Genomic DNA, 15,931 nt, shown 5'->3' on the forward strand with positions numbered 1-15,931 from the left:
GTTGCTGAGGCAGCAGTAGTTCCCCGCCGAACACCCTCCGGTTCCGTTCTTTCCACAGTGACCAAGCTGTTAGCATGACCGTGGAATCAAAGCATTTGCGTAGTGCTATTGGTGCTTGCGCTCTATGCTGTTGCCACCATTCAAGCATGGATCGAGTCAAGAGGTTGCGGCGACCAGGTCTGTAATCCCACGACGCTGAGCACTCGGTGCCAAACTTCACGACTGTCGACACAAGTCAGCAGAAGATGATTTGTTGTCTCAACTTCTTGGCCGCACAGAGGTCTACATCAGAACGTCAGGTGCCATCGTGACTGTGAGGTTCGGTTCTAGGAAAGCATGCGCAACTCTACATGATGCATCGCCAATGCATTAGAGGTCGGCGTTGCATGCTATCAGGCTTCCACCGTTGGCGCATGTGGTAGCGGTGCACTGACGCAGTGTGGCTAGGACTTTTGAGGGCATGCAGGAGCGGTACGCTCAGCTCGTTTAGCTCACGAGCGGGTCACATGCAAGCTCGTTACAGTAAAAGAGCCAAATGTGTGGTTTCACTTAAAAAATACAACGAGCCTAATGAGCTCACGAGCCGCCACTAGCTTTTCGTCTAGCCCTACTCGTTACTCACGCTCACATGTGGCAAAGTGTAGCAGTATCGAGCAACTCGATATATGTTTTGGAACAGGAGTATAAATGGTCTATTGCGGTGGCTATAGCCCCGGTACAGACGCCTAGAAGTCCAACGTTCAACCGGGGCGAGCTAGGAATAACTTGCTACTGGCAACGTACAGTGGGTGACTCCGAGACGCCGGTCCTTTCGGTTGACTGTTCCTTGAAGTGGAAGAAACTTTCTGAAAGTCTGGCCGTGTATAGATTAATTAATTAATATATGTATGTACTGTATATTTGAAAACGGAGCTAGTAAAAGTTTGCTATTTGGTGTGGTCACTTTCACTCTTTGCTTCATACTCCATATATGAATATCCTCTGTCTCGTGGTCTTCGTTGGTTAAACCAATTAAGAACAAGAAGCTGTTGTTTTAGGTAAAGCCTACGTCAAGAAAGAGCCCTGTGGAATACTGGTGCATCCATCTCTCTCTAGCTCTTCCAAACATTTCACTGTTCAAGCTTCATGTGGTCACTACATTGTCCCCCGGAAGTAACAACTGACAGTACCTCACAACCTTATTATGAAAACAAATGCAGTCCTGCGTCATCCTAGTCACTCTGGGCATAATTAACCGAAGACCAAAGACCGAACCGAAAAGACCGTTCATGAGTTCGGTCCTGGCTCCCAACTAACCGAAGTAACCAATAGAAGTTCGGTCATATATGTCGGTTAACCGAACTGACCGAACTGACCGTAGTTCTGTAGACTTCGTTCGTAATGTGTGATTGTGATTTGTGAGAACTGAGAAAGTTGTGTGCTAGAACTTGTCATAATAATGTGTGGTTTGTTTTATATATTGTGTTGTTATTTTTTTGCCTTCAAATAGCAAGCATGCTGTTGAAAATTGCTATAGATTCTGCTATTGTTTGTGGCTGCTACTCAGGTCCGGTTAGTTCGGTCGTGACCGAGACCGAACCGAACTAACCGAGACCGAACTTCCTCGGTCTTCGTTTTTTGCAAAGACCGATCGGTCCCAGGTTTCTGATGACCGAACTGACCGAATGACCGAGGAACCGAACCGATCGGTTCGGTCTGACCGAATGCCCAGGGTGACATCCTAGTACTCCTTATGTTCATTCCAGAGCACATACTAAAGGAAATGCTTTTGCCAATACTAGTTTCAGTGTAGTAGAGACCAAAAACTCACAGATATATGTAGTGCTGATATTCGACTGGTTTGTTCAGAACAGCACAGTTGGTTTGTCCTCACTGAGCACCAGCATGGCTTTAAGGCTGCACTAAACACCAATCATCAGCAGCTGCACAGACCAGAGAGAACGAGTGCGTGCGGTGTTTAGTTGGTGGAAGTTTTGAATTTGGGCTACGGTAGCACTTTCGTTTTTATTTGGCAATTAGTGTTTAATCGTGGACTAATTAGGCTCAAAACGTTCGTCTCGTAATTTCCAACCAAACTGTGCAATTAGTTTTTTTTCGTCTACATTTAATGCTCCATGCACGTATCGCAAGATTCGATGTGATGGTACTGTAGCACTTTTTGAGAATTTGGTTGGGAACTAAACACGGGCTGCATGTCCTTCAACAATAAAGAACTCCAAGGCTACCTAGGCCCAGTTTAGATGGCAAAAATTTTGGCAAAATGACACTGTAGCATTTTCGTTGTTATTTGGCAATTAGTGTCCAATCATAGTCTAATTAGGCTTAAAAGATTCGTCTCGTGGATTTCGTCTAAACTATGTAATTAGTTTTATTTTTTATTTATATTTAATGTTTCATGCATACGTCCAAAGATTCGATGTGATGAAGAATCTTGAAAAATTTAGCGTTTTGTAGAGGAACTAAACAGGGCTCTAGCACTGCAGATCGAGCGAGCAGCAGGCCGGTCCCTGCATCTGCATACAGGAGTATGCACACCAGGAGTTGCTTAATTGCTGGCATCAAGATGGTAATCAAGGACGACGGGGCGACTCGGATCCAGTGCAAGTCCAAACGGGCGAGACGAACGGAAAGGGAAAAAGGAGACGTGTGCGCCCGCATCCGATGGTTGGTGAGGGATGGCGGCGATTCACCTCACGGCTATCGTGCGACCCACTCCAAGACGAGGCAGCAGCCAGCTAGCGCGCGAACCATGCGAGAACAGGTGCGACGGCGACGCGGACCTGACCCCGGCAGCGTACCCAACACACGCTCCCTTTTCTCTTACCTGTGCCAGAACCAAAAATATTCGAGCGAGCGAGGGCCCCGGTCTGGACACTCTGTAAGGAAGAAGTCTGAAGTGATGGAAGAATATAGAGATCAGGTTTGAGTATGGCTGGGTTTAGTTCGCGAAATAATTTTTTTTTATGTCACATCGAATGTTTCGGGGATATCGGATTGGGTTTTCGGATACTAATAAAAAAACTAATTATATAGCTCGCCTGAAAACCGCGAGACGAATTTATTAAGCCTAATTAATCCATCATCAGCGCATGTTAGTTACTGTAGCACTTATGGCTAATCATGGACTAATTAGTCTTAAAACATTCGTCTCGCGATTTCCAACCAAACAGTGCAATTAGTTTTTTTCGTCTATATTTAATACTCCATGTATGTGCCGCAAGATTCGATGTGATAGTTTGGGGTGAAAATTTTTAGGAACTAAACCAAGGCCTATATACAGGTCTCGTTTACATTGTGGTTGATGCTGTTTGCCTGCGCTTGGGACGGCTTTCGGACGGGAATTTGTGCATGCTGCTGTGGGAAATTCTTGGGAAATCGTATCGCGGAGAGATCAGGTTTTGTAGCTAAAGATGTGTTCATACATTGAGCGAGTTCAGACTCGAGACAGACAGTATAGTGCAGGAGCTTAGCTGTGCCCTGTACTTCAGTAGTTCAGTTCAAAACCAACTGCAAATACAGAGCTGATGCAGCATGACTCTTTCTCGAGAAGTCAACTCAATTTTTTGTACAGGAAATAAACTAGACCCTTAGCTTTTGGTCAGCGTCAGGCGTCGCCTTCCACTGGACTTTGTGACTTGTGAGCTTACAACGTGCCCTCCTTGCCATAATGCCAAAATTACATGGTTAGGGCGTGTTTAGATCCAAAATTTTTTGGGTTTTGGCTACTGTAGCAGTTTTGTTTTTATTTGGCAATTAGTGTCTAATTATGGACTAATTAGGTTCGAAAGTTTCGTCTCGCGATTTCTCACTCAACTGTGCAATTAGTTTTTTTTTCGTCTACATTTAGTACTCCATGCATGTGCCGCAAGATTCGATGTGATGAATACTGCGCAAAATTTTTTGGGAACTAAACAAGGCCTTATTTGGTAGACTGCGGCACGTCTGCAGACTGCAGACTGCAGTTGTTGGCCCCGTGCTTATTCCATGTCCCATTCATCACAAGTCACAAGTCACCGCGACTGGCCAACCTGCTTGGAAATGTTCACAGCCGATGGTTCGGCCGGTTCCGACCTCTTCTCGGTTCATCTACAGCCTATTCGTTAAACGATCGTAAATTTCCAACTGAAATAGTATTTTTCTTTCACACAAATCAGTCAGCCGTACTTCTTTACGAACCAGCAACGATACGAACCAGCCAACCGAATAGCTTGCTAATCATTCTGCCTGTTCTATTTTGTACTTCTACGGCGGCAGGTCTTCCATGCAATGCATGGAGCCAGTAGTACCCAGTACCATGCATGTGACAGGACACGCGGTGCTCGCTGGGTAATGGAGCCCAGCCCACGGCGTCGGATGTCATGCTGGTGTCAGCGGGACATCATCAGCCTGCCAGGCCAGGGCGCCAGGCTGACCACGCCGTGGTCTCTGCAGCCTGCACATGGATGATGGATGCGGTGGGTGGCCCGGGGAGGCAGAGACAGGGACAGTTGGGGCTGACATGGTGGGCCTCATACTTTGTACTAGACCTTTTCTTATGCTGCACGCACAGCTTGCTACTACTACTCAGATTTTAATACTACTGGCTTCTCTTTTAATATCATCGTCGCTTTAAGATCATGTACAAGTACAACAACTCCATCAGTCCTGGTCATTGCCTTGCCTGATTGGATGAAATGCACTAAAAAAACAAGATGCTCATGATACTCATTTCTCTGAAGGATGTGGTACACGATCAAGTACGTAGGCAGGCAGCAGCACATTCACGGTTAGTTGAATGGCAGCGGGAAATGGGAGGATTTCACGTGTATCTGGTGAGAAATTGGGCCACATTAGGTCATTACCGTTTCGCGTGATATCACCGTAGAAAACTAGAAATATACGAGAAGTTTTATACTGAGCGTGTGGTTGCCCTACGTACGGTTCAACATTTTTTTCCGAACCATTAGATTTGGTATACTGCAAACTCCTGTTGACAAGTGGCCCAACATATAATTGGCACATCTGCTACAGTCTGACTTGGACAGATTTGGCTGAGTTAGGTGCCTGTTTGACTCACCCAGTCCATCATTAATGTGTTGAAGACAATGCCCGTTCGCTGGTCTGAAACTTAGCCGAAACTGGCTGAAAAATACTGTTCCGGTTGAATTATTGTGAGAGAAAAATACTGTTTCGGCTGAAAAAAGAAGCCGAACAAGTCGAATATGGAGTAAGCCGAACAGAGCCACTCACCGACATAAGACGTGGTGCAGTGGAGCGACTGTACATATGCATAGCCTCGGTGGCTCTCAATTTATACTCTAATAATATAAATGAACCACACAGCTTGAGATGGAACACATCGGGGAAAAACAATGCCCCTGAAACCAAACTCTAAATCAGCTAGGAACAGTAAGATTTCTGGCAACGATTGACAAATCGTGTGGCTAGTATACTGGTATAGTACCAAATCATTCAGACCAGCGTATGCTGTGAATCTGTCCAAAAGAAAAGGAACAGGAAGCTTCAGGAGCATTATTCAACCACTAATAACAGAGAAACTGGTCTGGGTCGTCGATAGTGCCTAACATGAACTATTCCGCAGCTAGTGCCCTCCTATCTCCCATTTTGACTCCAATTTATATTGTTTTGCCGTGCCGCTCCACGCCCGAAGACAAATATTCGGTGCGCCCCACACCGCCCGGAAACCCCGGCGGCCGTCCGACAAAACGTTGACAATGTGGCGAAAGCATCAGCAGCCGGCCGGCCGGCATGGTCAGAGCGTCATCAGCCATCAGGCCACCGCGAGAGGCGGCAGGACGCCACCGAGATGGAGCGACAGACCGCCGTGCCGAACCAGGAGATCGATCGATCGCGTTTCGGGTTCGCGGCAGCAACGCAACGAGCGGCCAACAGCAGATTTCGTATAAAAATGACACATCGCCGTCGCCGCTGCCACCGCCGCCGCCCTAACGCGCTTTGAAACTGACGAGGGTGTTCCTTTCACACACACGTATGGTATGGCATGGCATGCGCGTCAGCGCGTGCGTCCGTCCGTCCGTCTACGCTGCCTCGGCCAGCCCAGCCAGGGCACTGGGTGGACACCACCATGAGAAGCTGGATGATGCAGACGCATGCACTGGGACTCCGACTTCCTTTCTGTTCTGTTGTCTTCTGTCTTCTCATGCCTCGGCACTTGGCACTTAACTGTGAGAGTTTCTACTTTCAATCCTGAATTTTTGTGTTTGTGGACCATACAATTTTTTTTTTTCCAATTCTATGTTTTTTTTTTTCCAATTGTGTAAATTTTTATACAATTTATATAAATTTTCCACGTTCCAGACAGCCCCTTACCAACTTCCTTTGGCTATAGCGGATAGTGGAAGCTCACACAAAAGCTACGCCTTCATATGTACGAAATGTATGTTTTTATCTTCTATGTGTGTTAAATACCGCAGTACTTGCTAAAACCATACAAATACTGAAATAGTGGAGCAATGCTTTAATCTCATAGAATGTGTGCTTTTGTCCATTAATCCATGTTCCTGTGGGGGTTAGAATATGAGGAGACATAAGTATTACTCCCTCCGTTCTAAATTATAAGTCACTTTGGCTTTTCTGTTACATCCATTTTGTTATGCATCTAGATATAATAATATGTCTAGACATATCAAATTATATGTAAAAAAAAAATCAAAGCGACTTATAATTTGGAACAGAGGGAGTAGCTATTACAAGTTTGTGAATAAATTTAATATATTAACTAATAAAAAAATGTGCTCATTCAGTGTGTTCATTTTTTAACACAATACTCATACATATACTTTATGTGTTCATATAGATATCCGGCTGCTATAAATTTACCAATTACTTTATTGTTTTTATCCATATTCACAACCCATGTTTACCACACCTCCGTATGGCTTTTAGTTACAAACAATGTGTCATGACATGAAAATTCTAGATTTGGGCTTTCCAATTTTGATCTTATCAGATGTAATTCTTTTATCAATACGTCAGGTTGAAACTATTGTGCTTATTAGATTTTTTTCACAACTCTCCTTTTAATGTTATATTAAAACAATTTGAGATTATAGACTAAACTCTTAATTACTATATCAGTATAAATAACGGTTTCAACCTACACTATTATGACTAGGGCCCTGTTTAGATCTTATAAGAAAAAAGTTTCTACGAGCTTGTGTATATATTGTCCAGTTTATTCTCTCACAAAGTTTTGAGATGTTCGTCATATTGCACATTTTTCTTCTCTTTTCCTCTCTCTCTCTATATATATACTTAACCTTAGCCACTTATAATCTTTTATTATAGTGGCTCTAAGGCAAGATCATTGAAGCAATAAATGGTGGCACGATTGGTACGATACGAAAATTGGGCGCTTCTAGGGAACAGTACTATGACCCCGTTGGGCACAGCAGGAGCTCTGCCAAACAATATTTTAGAGAGAAATAGTTCTTTGCTGAATCCAGCAGGAGCTTTGTCAAACAGTTTTTTAGATAAAAGTAATTCTCTGTTGATTTCGTGGAGTGATTTTCTGAAATGAACTAAGAAGCTAGGAGCTGAAAAACTAGCTTCTCCTGATTCTATGAAGTGATTCTCCATCGTGATTTTAAGAGAGTTTGTGTTAAACAATAAAAGAGAATCACTTTCAGCCGTGTAATCACTTCTCTCAGAGAATCAAAGAGAATCATTGTCCCCGGACGTCGGGCGATGCGGAGCCCGCCCCCGGACGTCGGTCAAGGCGGAGTCTGCCCCCAGACGTCGGGCGAGGCGGAGTCCAGCCCTCGGGGGTCGGGCGAGGCGGAGTCCAGCCCTCGGGGGTCGGGCGAGGCGGAGTCCAGCCCTCGGGGGTCGGGCGAGGCAGAGCCAGCCCTCAGGGGTCGGACGAGGCGGAGCCAACCTTCGGTCGTTTGGTGAAAGAAGTGTAGTCGCGTTCTTGTCTGTTCGGAAGCATCAACGTTTGATGGTTATTAGCTCCTCCTCTTTGGGTACCCCAGTATTCGGTCCCCGACAACTCTGTTCCGAGCGCCGCCAAACACTGCTCCTGTTTCTCGCTCTGTGCGTGAGGCACTCTCCCTCCTCACTGCGAGAGGCGAGCGAGGAAAACCCACTCCCCACACTCATTTATACTCTTCCCGTCTTCCGCCTCCATCTTGCTGCCTTCTTTGCTCCCCTGCTAACTCGTCCACTGCTTTTCTCCCTCACTTCACTTCCCTGTCTCCCCCATCTATTCAACGTAACCTCCTAGCTTGCATGGCCCTACTCCACTACCCCACTGTTTCGGCCTCCCCCGCCACTCTTCTCTGCACACATCCGACGGCGGTGACGGACTCCACGCTTTCTCATCTTCCTCCATTGAATAAATTAGTGTGCTAAAACATTTCATGTGTGATATACCTGATTTTATAGAGTGTAAGCCAATATATCTTAAAACTGGATGGCTGAAAAATCAAGTGTCGACATCCTAAAAAAACTCAGGTGTGGTATTTTGGTTCCAAAAGGTTGCCCCATAAAAGTATAAAATATTCGCGTTACAAAAGGAGAGAACAGCACTCGTCGTCATCATGGCTGCTTCAACAACGAGAGGTAGTTCATTTGTTCCATCAAGCCTCTCGAGACTCACACAAAAAGGAAGAAAGAAAAGTCTTTTGCCAGAAAAAAAAAAGCCTCAAACACATCTCCATTAGTAGTATGTAGCTATCAGCTCGCTAAAAAGAAAAACCCCCAAGTAAGCTAAGCAGGCACGCGCGCGGTGGAAAATCCGAGCCGCCGATGCATCAACGTCGATCGTCACAAAAAGAGAAACAATTAAGTGGCCAAGCTAGTGCTTCGATCACGTACACAAATTAAAAGGGCGATGGGCGAGGTGCTAGCTTCTTCCATTTAATTTCTCCCCTTGCTTCACAAAACAGTTTACGAAGAAAGGAGGACGTGCCAACAGCACGAGAGAAAAAAAAAAGACGATGGAGCCATGAAACGTCTGGTTGTTAGCGTTAAACTAGAATAAAGCAGATCTGCTAACAACACATGATGATACCGTAATAACAGGAATAAAGATGGACGGAGACTAGTAGGGCTAGCTAATAGTACACGAGATGGGTACCAAAGCATGGTCAAAATGTGGCTTAATTGGCCCGGGACGGGAACAATGATTAGGCTGCTATACGTAACGTACCATAGCAAGGGATGGAGATGCAAGCAAGAAGCTTCCAAATTCCAACTTCCAAGGGACATATAATTTTTTTTTCGAGAGCGTGCATTGGTGCAAAGAGAAATCAGCATCTGGTCCGCCCTACCAACCTGCCCTGCCCACCGATTGTGCGAGCAGGCAGAGGAGGGTGAATAATGGATGGATGGATGGAGAAAGCGACGGAGGAAAGGGGAGGCCAGGACAGGAACAAGCCGTCCAAATCGGTTACAGCCGGAGAGTCCCTGTCCGTCCAGGAAAAAAGGGGTCGCTGGCTATATTAGCTAGGAGAGTAGTTTCATGTACACGCACAAAAATAGGTAGCTGCGTACTCGTAGTATATGGCTGCTGAGAAAGACGTGAGGCTTTACCTGCCCAAAGCCTGGTCACCTCACCTGTCGTGCATTAGTTCTGTTTATTTATGTATCCGGAAATTGATGTGGCAAGATCAGACAGACGACAGAAGACTGAAATGGATATACAGAAAATTAGAAACCTCTCATATGCTAGAGCAGCATAGTCCAAAACTTTCAGGCTATGCAGATGCAGGTAGCTCATGGTGATTTATTTGCTGATCGATACTGCGCTGGGCCTAATGCTAAGTAATATATAGTATAATCCAAAACTTGGCACGTACTACTAGATGCATGTATGTATATGTATTATTAAGCGTACATATTTTTGTCCAAAGAAAGTCAGACATCACCTCGCGGATAGGTTGACCAGGAGAGCAGGCCGTGTAGCCAACTCATCCTGGACAGACATGCTCGCGGTTACCGACAAAATGTGCCGGGATCATCTCAGAAGAACAAAAGGTAAGGTCGCCGAAGGCTATATGGGAGAGCCCAACCTTAAGGCTACAGCTGATGGCCTCGTTCGCTTCGCTGAGAAAACAAATCGAAAGATTGTTCCGGTTGATTTGTTGTGAGAGAAAAACACTGTTTCAACTAAAGAAATAAGTTGAAAAGTACGAATTATAAGACAAGAGAACATGACCCATGTATAATATATACTAGTATACTCTACTAGACATACTCTCATGTGCTAGTGTATATTCTCCTCCGTAACCTGCACATGGAGAACGAAGCCGCAGCTTTTGAACGAACCATCATCAGGACTGGGAAAAACATGTGTGTAAAGAACCGGGTGACGCAATGCAACGACCCGGTAAAATCGGAGTGCAGGCATTTCCGATAATAGCTCACCGGCCGGCACGCTTACTGGGCAGTAGTGAAACGGGTCACCGACCAGACCAGCAGCGTCACGTAAGCCTGGAGGGCCGCGTGAAGGCATGCAGGCTGCCAATGACTGGGCTTCGATTTGTCGCGGTCGTACGCGTGCCTCAGGTTGCGTCTGTGCAGGTGGCCAGTCGAGCAGCCAGTACGTACGTGTCCGGCCCCAACCGATGCACGAGCTCCGCCCAATCCGAAACCTCCGTCCAGAGTACCAGACCCCTCGCTCCGGCCGTCCGGCGCCCGGTCAAAATCTGCCCCGCCTTGTTCTTGCTTGCGCGCGTCGCGAAGGGCAACTGGGCAAGAAGGCCCAAGGGGAGGCCAAATCCAACCCCAACCCAACCATTACCTCACCAAACCCGAACGAGTCCACGTCCACCCCTCCAAACCCACGCTGACGCCACGGCACCGGCGGAAAGGATATAAGCCGCTCGTAACAGAGGAAGGACGGGAGGGAGGGAGGGCGAGGCCAGTCAGTCAGTCCTCCGATCACGCCCACGCACAGACACACGCAGGGAGGAAGACGAGACAGCCCACAGCAGGCAGGCAGGCAGGCAGGCGGCAGGGGCACGGAGCGGCCGTCCATCCACCGCCGCACATGCGAGCGGGCGCAGCGGCGCGGAGGCAGCCGCCGCGCGCACATGCCAAGGCGCCGCGCGGGGACTCTCCTCGTGCAATGAGTAGCGCCGCCGCGACCGCGACGTCGTGTCACCGCCTCGGGGTCGCGCTGCTGCTGCTCCTGCTGGTTCTTGGTGGAGCCGAGGGGAAGGCGCACAACTACGAGGACGCGCTGCAGAAGAGCCTGCTCTACTTCGAGGCGCAGCGCTCGGGGCGGCTCCCGCACAGCCAGCGCGTCGCCTGGCGCCACCACTCCGGCCTCACCGACGGCCTCGAACAAGGGGTACGTTGCGTCACGTCAATGACACCGTCCCGTCCGCCGCTGTCGTCCACGTCTCGCCGGTGACTCCATTATTCCACGCTCGCGAATCCGATCGGTTTTCCGACGAGTGCGTGTGTTCACACGCACTTCGGGCTACTTGTGGTCACTGGGCGGAGCGGGCGTGGCGGCACGGCGGGGACGGCACGGAATCGAGACTCGAGAGATGTTTCGATAAACGATCTCAGCTGGGTCCGTCAACTAACACGGCTGTCTTTTTCTCCATGATGATGCGCGCGCCACAGGTGGACTTGGTGGGGGGATACTACGACGCCGGCGACCATGTCAAGTTCGGCCTGCCCATGGCGTTCACCGTCACGATGCTGTCGTGGAGCCTGATCGAGTACGGCGGCGACGTCGCGGACGCCGGCGAGCTGGGCCACGCGCTGGAGGCCGTCAAGTGGGGCACCGACTACTTCATCAAGGCGCACACCAGGCCCGATGAGCTGTGGGCTGAGGTAAGACGACTAGCTAGGCTACAGTTACACAACCCAACCGCGTCGATCTCTCGAGTCGTCTGTCTCACCTGCCTGGCCATGCCGTGCCGAGACGGCGAGACCAGTTCGCTGTGACTTGGCCTCGCGTGCGAAAGCTAGCTGTTACACACGACATGAAACGCAACGTGATGAAGCTAGCCAAGCTAGCTAGCTAGCTAGAGACCAATTCAAATTCAATTATCGCTTGTAGTTTAGTGACTGGTTTCTTCATTCATTCGCTACTTTTTCCTAACAAACATTCCAAACCGCAATTTGTATTATACTCTGGTATAATTAATTAAGTATATATATAGCACACAAAAAGATATCTCTTTCCGGTGAATAACAACAACCGGGTTAGGTGGCCCGCCCATTGAACGTACGAAGCAGTAGCAATAAGTTATGCAGTTCCACATGGCATGGCATGGCATGGTGTTGACAATTTCGTGCGCGCAGGTGGGCGACGGCGACACGGACCACTACTGCTGGCAGCGGCCGGAGGACATGACGACGTCGCGGCAGGCGTACAAGGTCGACCGGGATCACCCAGGCTCCGACGTCGCCGGCGAGACCGCGGCGGCCATGGCGGCCGCGTCCATCGTCTTCCGCAACTCCAACCCGCACTACGCGCACCTTCTCCTGCACCACGCACAGCAGGTAAATATTTTTGCCGGCTATGATTCGTGGAAAGAAAAAACATGGGCTGGAAATGTGGTGGACTAGCTAGCGGTAGTACGCGTCCGGTACGCGTACCGAACTTTGGACTGCTGCGAGCACCTGCTGGCTGCTGCTGTAGCCTGTAGTCAAGATGTGCCGGACATGGACAGCTTCTTGTTGGCAGAGGCGTTTGGAGGTGTGTTCTTCCTTGTGTGATTGTGTCAGTCCTCTCCTCCGCGGCAGGCACATGCCAAGTTGTGAACACGACGTTTTTCAGATGAGAGGTTTCTGTCGGTTCGTAGGGGATGCCATGTGGGGCCCGGGGAGCCGGCGCGCAACCTAACGCGAAAAAGAATGGAGGAAAAAAAAAGGCGAGCTACCATCTGGTGGACGTGGAAAGCCTCGCGGTTTCCTCCATGATTAGGTCGCCAGTTCAATCGCATAAACTGCTTAGAAACTAAGAAATGTAAACGTCATCATGTGCTTGCTAATTCAACCAGTCCTTTTTGGTTTTCTTTTCGTTTATATTTATTTTAATAACAACGGAACCAGTCGACTTAGCAGCACCTGCTACCAATACGTGCTTTTTCCCATTCCAATCACGTTACCTAAATCATTTTTCTTTTGTATCTTTGCAGCTGTTCGAGTTCGCCGACAAGTACAGGGGCAAATACGACAGCAGCATCGCGGAGGTGAAGAGCTACTACGCGTCGGTGAGCGGGTACAAGGACGAGCTCCTGTGGGCCGCCCTGTGGCTCCACCGCGCCACCGGCAGAGCTGACTACCTCGACTACGTCGTCGACAACGCCGACAGCTTCGGCGGCACCGGCTGGGCCATCAACGAGTTCAGCTGGGACGTCAAGTACGCCGGCGTCCAGATCCTAGCAGCAAGGGTAAGTGACAGTGTACGTAGTAATGCCAGCACACGAAGAGACAGACAAAGAGTAGCAAGACTGACACGTGCATCCACCCGTACTTGTTTCAGTTGCTGCTGAGAGGGGAGCACGCGACGCGCCACCGGAGCACGCTGGAGCGGTACAGGGCGAAGGCGGAGCGCTACGTGTGCGCGTGCCTGGGCCGGAACACGGAAGGCGGCGCGGACGCCAACGTGGAGCGCAGCCCCGGCGGGATGCTCTACATCCGGCAGTGGAACAACATGCAGTACGTGACCAGCGCCGCGTTCCTGCTCTCCGCCTACTCCGACTACCTGGCCGAGGCCGGCGCCCCGACCGTGTCGTGCGCGGGCGGCGAGACCGTGGCGGCCGAGGAGGTGTTCGCGCTCGCCAGGGCGCAGGTGGACTACGTGCTGGGCACCAACCCCAGGGGCGTCAGCTACCTCGTCGGCTACGGCTCCAAGTACCCCAACCGGGTGCACCACCGCGCCGCGTCCATCGTGCCGTACAAGCACAGCAAGGAGTTCATCGGCTGCACGCAGGGGTTTGACCACTGGTTCGGCCGGCGGAGCTCCAACCCAAACGTGCTCGTTGGCGCGATCGTCGGCGGGCCGGACCGGCGGGACAGGTTCAGGGACAACCGGGAGAACTACATGCAGACGGAGGCCTGCACGTACAACACGGCCCCGATGGTCGGCATGTTCGCCAAGCTGCACCGGATGGCGCGGCTGGAGCGGGAACAGGGGTCGACGACGCCGGTGCCCGTGACGTCCACGGCGGCTGATGTGTAAATAGATAGGATGTAGAGCGGGGGCTGTACAATTTTCCCCATTCTTTGGTTCATTTTTTTGGGCTTTGAATTTCATTTTACACAGATCGAGGTTATTGTACACAAAGAAAGAAAAAGAAAAAGGGTGGAGGCATCGACATGTGCAAATGTAAATTCATTACCAGTACATATGAGGAAAAAAAATGACACTCTTAACTTATTGGGCATTCTTGTCTGTACCTTTCCGTCGGCGATTCTTCATTCGTGCAGTCCAGCTTAACAAAGAGCACGTTATTTTTGCTAACCTGGCGCTGTCGAGATTTCCATGCCAATCTGGCACCATAAGGTTACTAGATCAGCTGCAGAACATGAAACAAAGAAACAAACACATGGTCAGACCTCAGAGGAATGGAAATAATATGCTGCTTTCACATGATTGCTGTCCTTTTTTAGAGCAGCAATATAAAACAAACAAATATTGGCCCACCTTTGGCACAGCTTTCTTAATCATACAGTTTCTTTAGTCATAAACTAGGAAACAGGGCGTTCGGCTGGTCTGAAAAATTCAGACCAGCCGGCTTGTCCGGCTTATTCTCCTCACAATGCTACAGTGCATCTTTCAGCCGCTACAGTATTTCTCTCTCACAAAACCAGCCGCTACAGTGTTTTGGCTTCTTTTTTTTTCAGGGACAAGCGAACGGGGCCAAGTGAAGCGAGGTCACCTGCTCTTGCGTCCGAAGAATCGCAATCGATGCTACACAAAATATACCATGGAACAAATTATGCCACAGTTCACAGATGCTTCATTAATCATTACCCACAGAGCCCAATACGAACATGAGGGCCGTATCAACAAGCATGTGTGTATTCCAGCCCAAAAATGAATTGCACAGTATAATCATACAGCAGTATAGCACCACAAATGAGCAGTTTTACTTGTGTGCCGTTATAAAAGTTTGTAATTCCTCACAAGCCATTAAAAAGTTTGAGCGGTCTCAGGTGCCACTGGTCGGAACTTCTTTGCCCTCCATGTCATTCCGTCCAATTTTGTCTCTAACGGTGTTAAACTGCGGTAGAAAAAGTCTAAAATGCCCTTAAACTTAAACACCATGCAAAAGTTCGTCATTCCTCTGATGCCACTGACCTCCGCCACAGAAAAAATATATAAAGGAAGAAAGTTTCATATAGAGCAACACTGTATTTTTTTCTTACAAAAATATACTAGCAAGTGTTTTTCTTACAAAAACATAAAACAGTTTAAATAGCAAGGAACCGCTGATTTCGTGTTGTTAGCAGCAGGATATAAGATATAAATTCTTATAGCATCCTGACACGAGAACCATAAAGAGAATTATTTATGGACAGTGAAGCAACTTATATTTGATTATTACTGTTTTTTTAGTGTTCACACATGATTTTTGAGAATAATTAACCTTACCGAAGAAAGAAAAAGTGAAAAACTTCACCCATGAACACTTCACTTGGCCAAAACTCTACCCCACTCTCATATTGCTGACTGTAGAGTTTACTAAAATAGTATAAATTCTCTCATTGACCATTTGAAAACTAATTTCGAACCCACACGAAGAGAGCAAGTCAGCTAAGCCACCGGATACGGGCAAGCATGTCCCGACGAGCCGTCAGTGGATCACTGTGGTCGTCGCAGTGCTCTGGCCATCCGCCCAAACACGCGTTCATCAGACTCAGGCACGACATGCGCGGCGACCATGCTATGGCCATCTACCCGAACACGCGTTCATCAGGCTCAGGCACGACATGCGCG

At 48.5% G+C, this 15,931-nt stretch overlaps 1 protein-coding gene across 1 annotated transcript; it reads left to right on the plus strand.

Moving 5' to 3' along the window:
• Nucleotides 1–10,879: 10,879 nt before the first annotated feature.
• On the plus strand, nt 10,880–14,375 carry LOC136478055 (endoglucanase 7-like). Its single transcript, XM_066476379.1, has 5 exons — nt 10,880–11,317; nt 11,599–11,811; nt 12,286–12,486; nt 13,125–13,379; nt 13,472–14,375. Exons 1-5 carry the CDS (start codon nt 11,015–11,017, stop codon nt 14,168–14,170), a joined length of 1,671 nt encoding a protein of 556 aa, XP_066332476.1. The 5' UTR covers nt 10,880–11,014; the 3' UTR covers nt 14,171–14,375.
• The last annotated feature ends 1,556 nt before the right edge of the window (nt 14,376–15,931 follow it).

The sequence above is a fragment of the Miscanthus floridulus genome, chromosome 8 (assembly GCF_019320115.1).
Source record: "Miscanthus floridulus cultivar M001 chromosome 8, ASM1932011v1, whole genome shotgun sequence".
Classification (NCBI taxonomy): Eukaryota; Viridiplantae; Streptophyta; class Magnoliopsida; order Poales; family Poaceae; genus Miscanthus; species Miscanthus floridulus.

Bases quoted from the DNA above. Each gene is read 5' to 3' on its own strand.
- LOC136478055 (XM_066476379.1), top strand. From the start codon at position 11,015: ATGCGAGCGGGCGCAGCGGCGCGGAGGCAGCCGCCGCGCGCACATGCC. The intron at 11,812-12,285 runs GTAAGACGACTA...TCGTGCGCGCAG, and splicing joins CCGATGAGCTGTGGGCTGAG to GTGGGCGACGGCGACACGGA. The intron at 13,380-13,471 runs GTAAGTGACAGT...TACTTGTTTCAG, and splicing joins TCCAGATCCTAGCAGCAAGG to TTGCTGCTGAGAGGGGAGCA.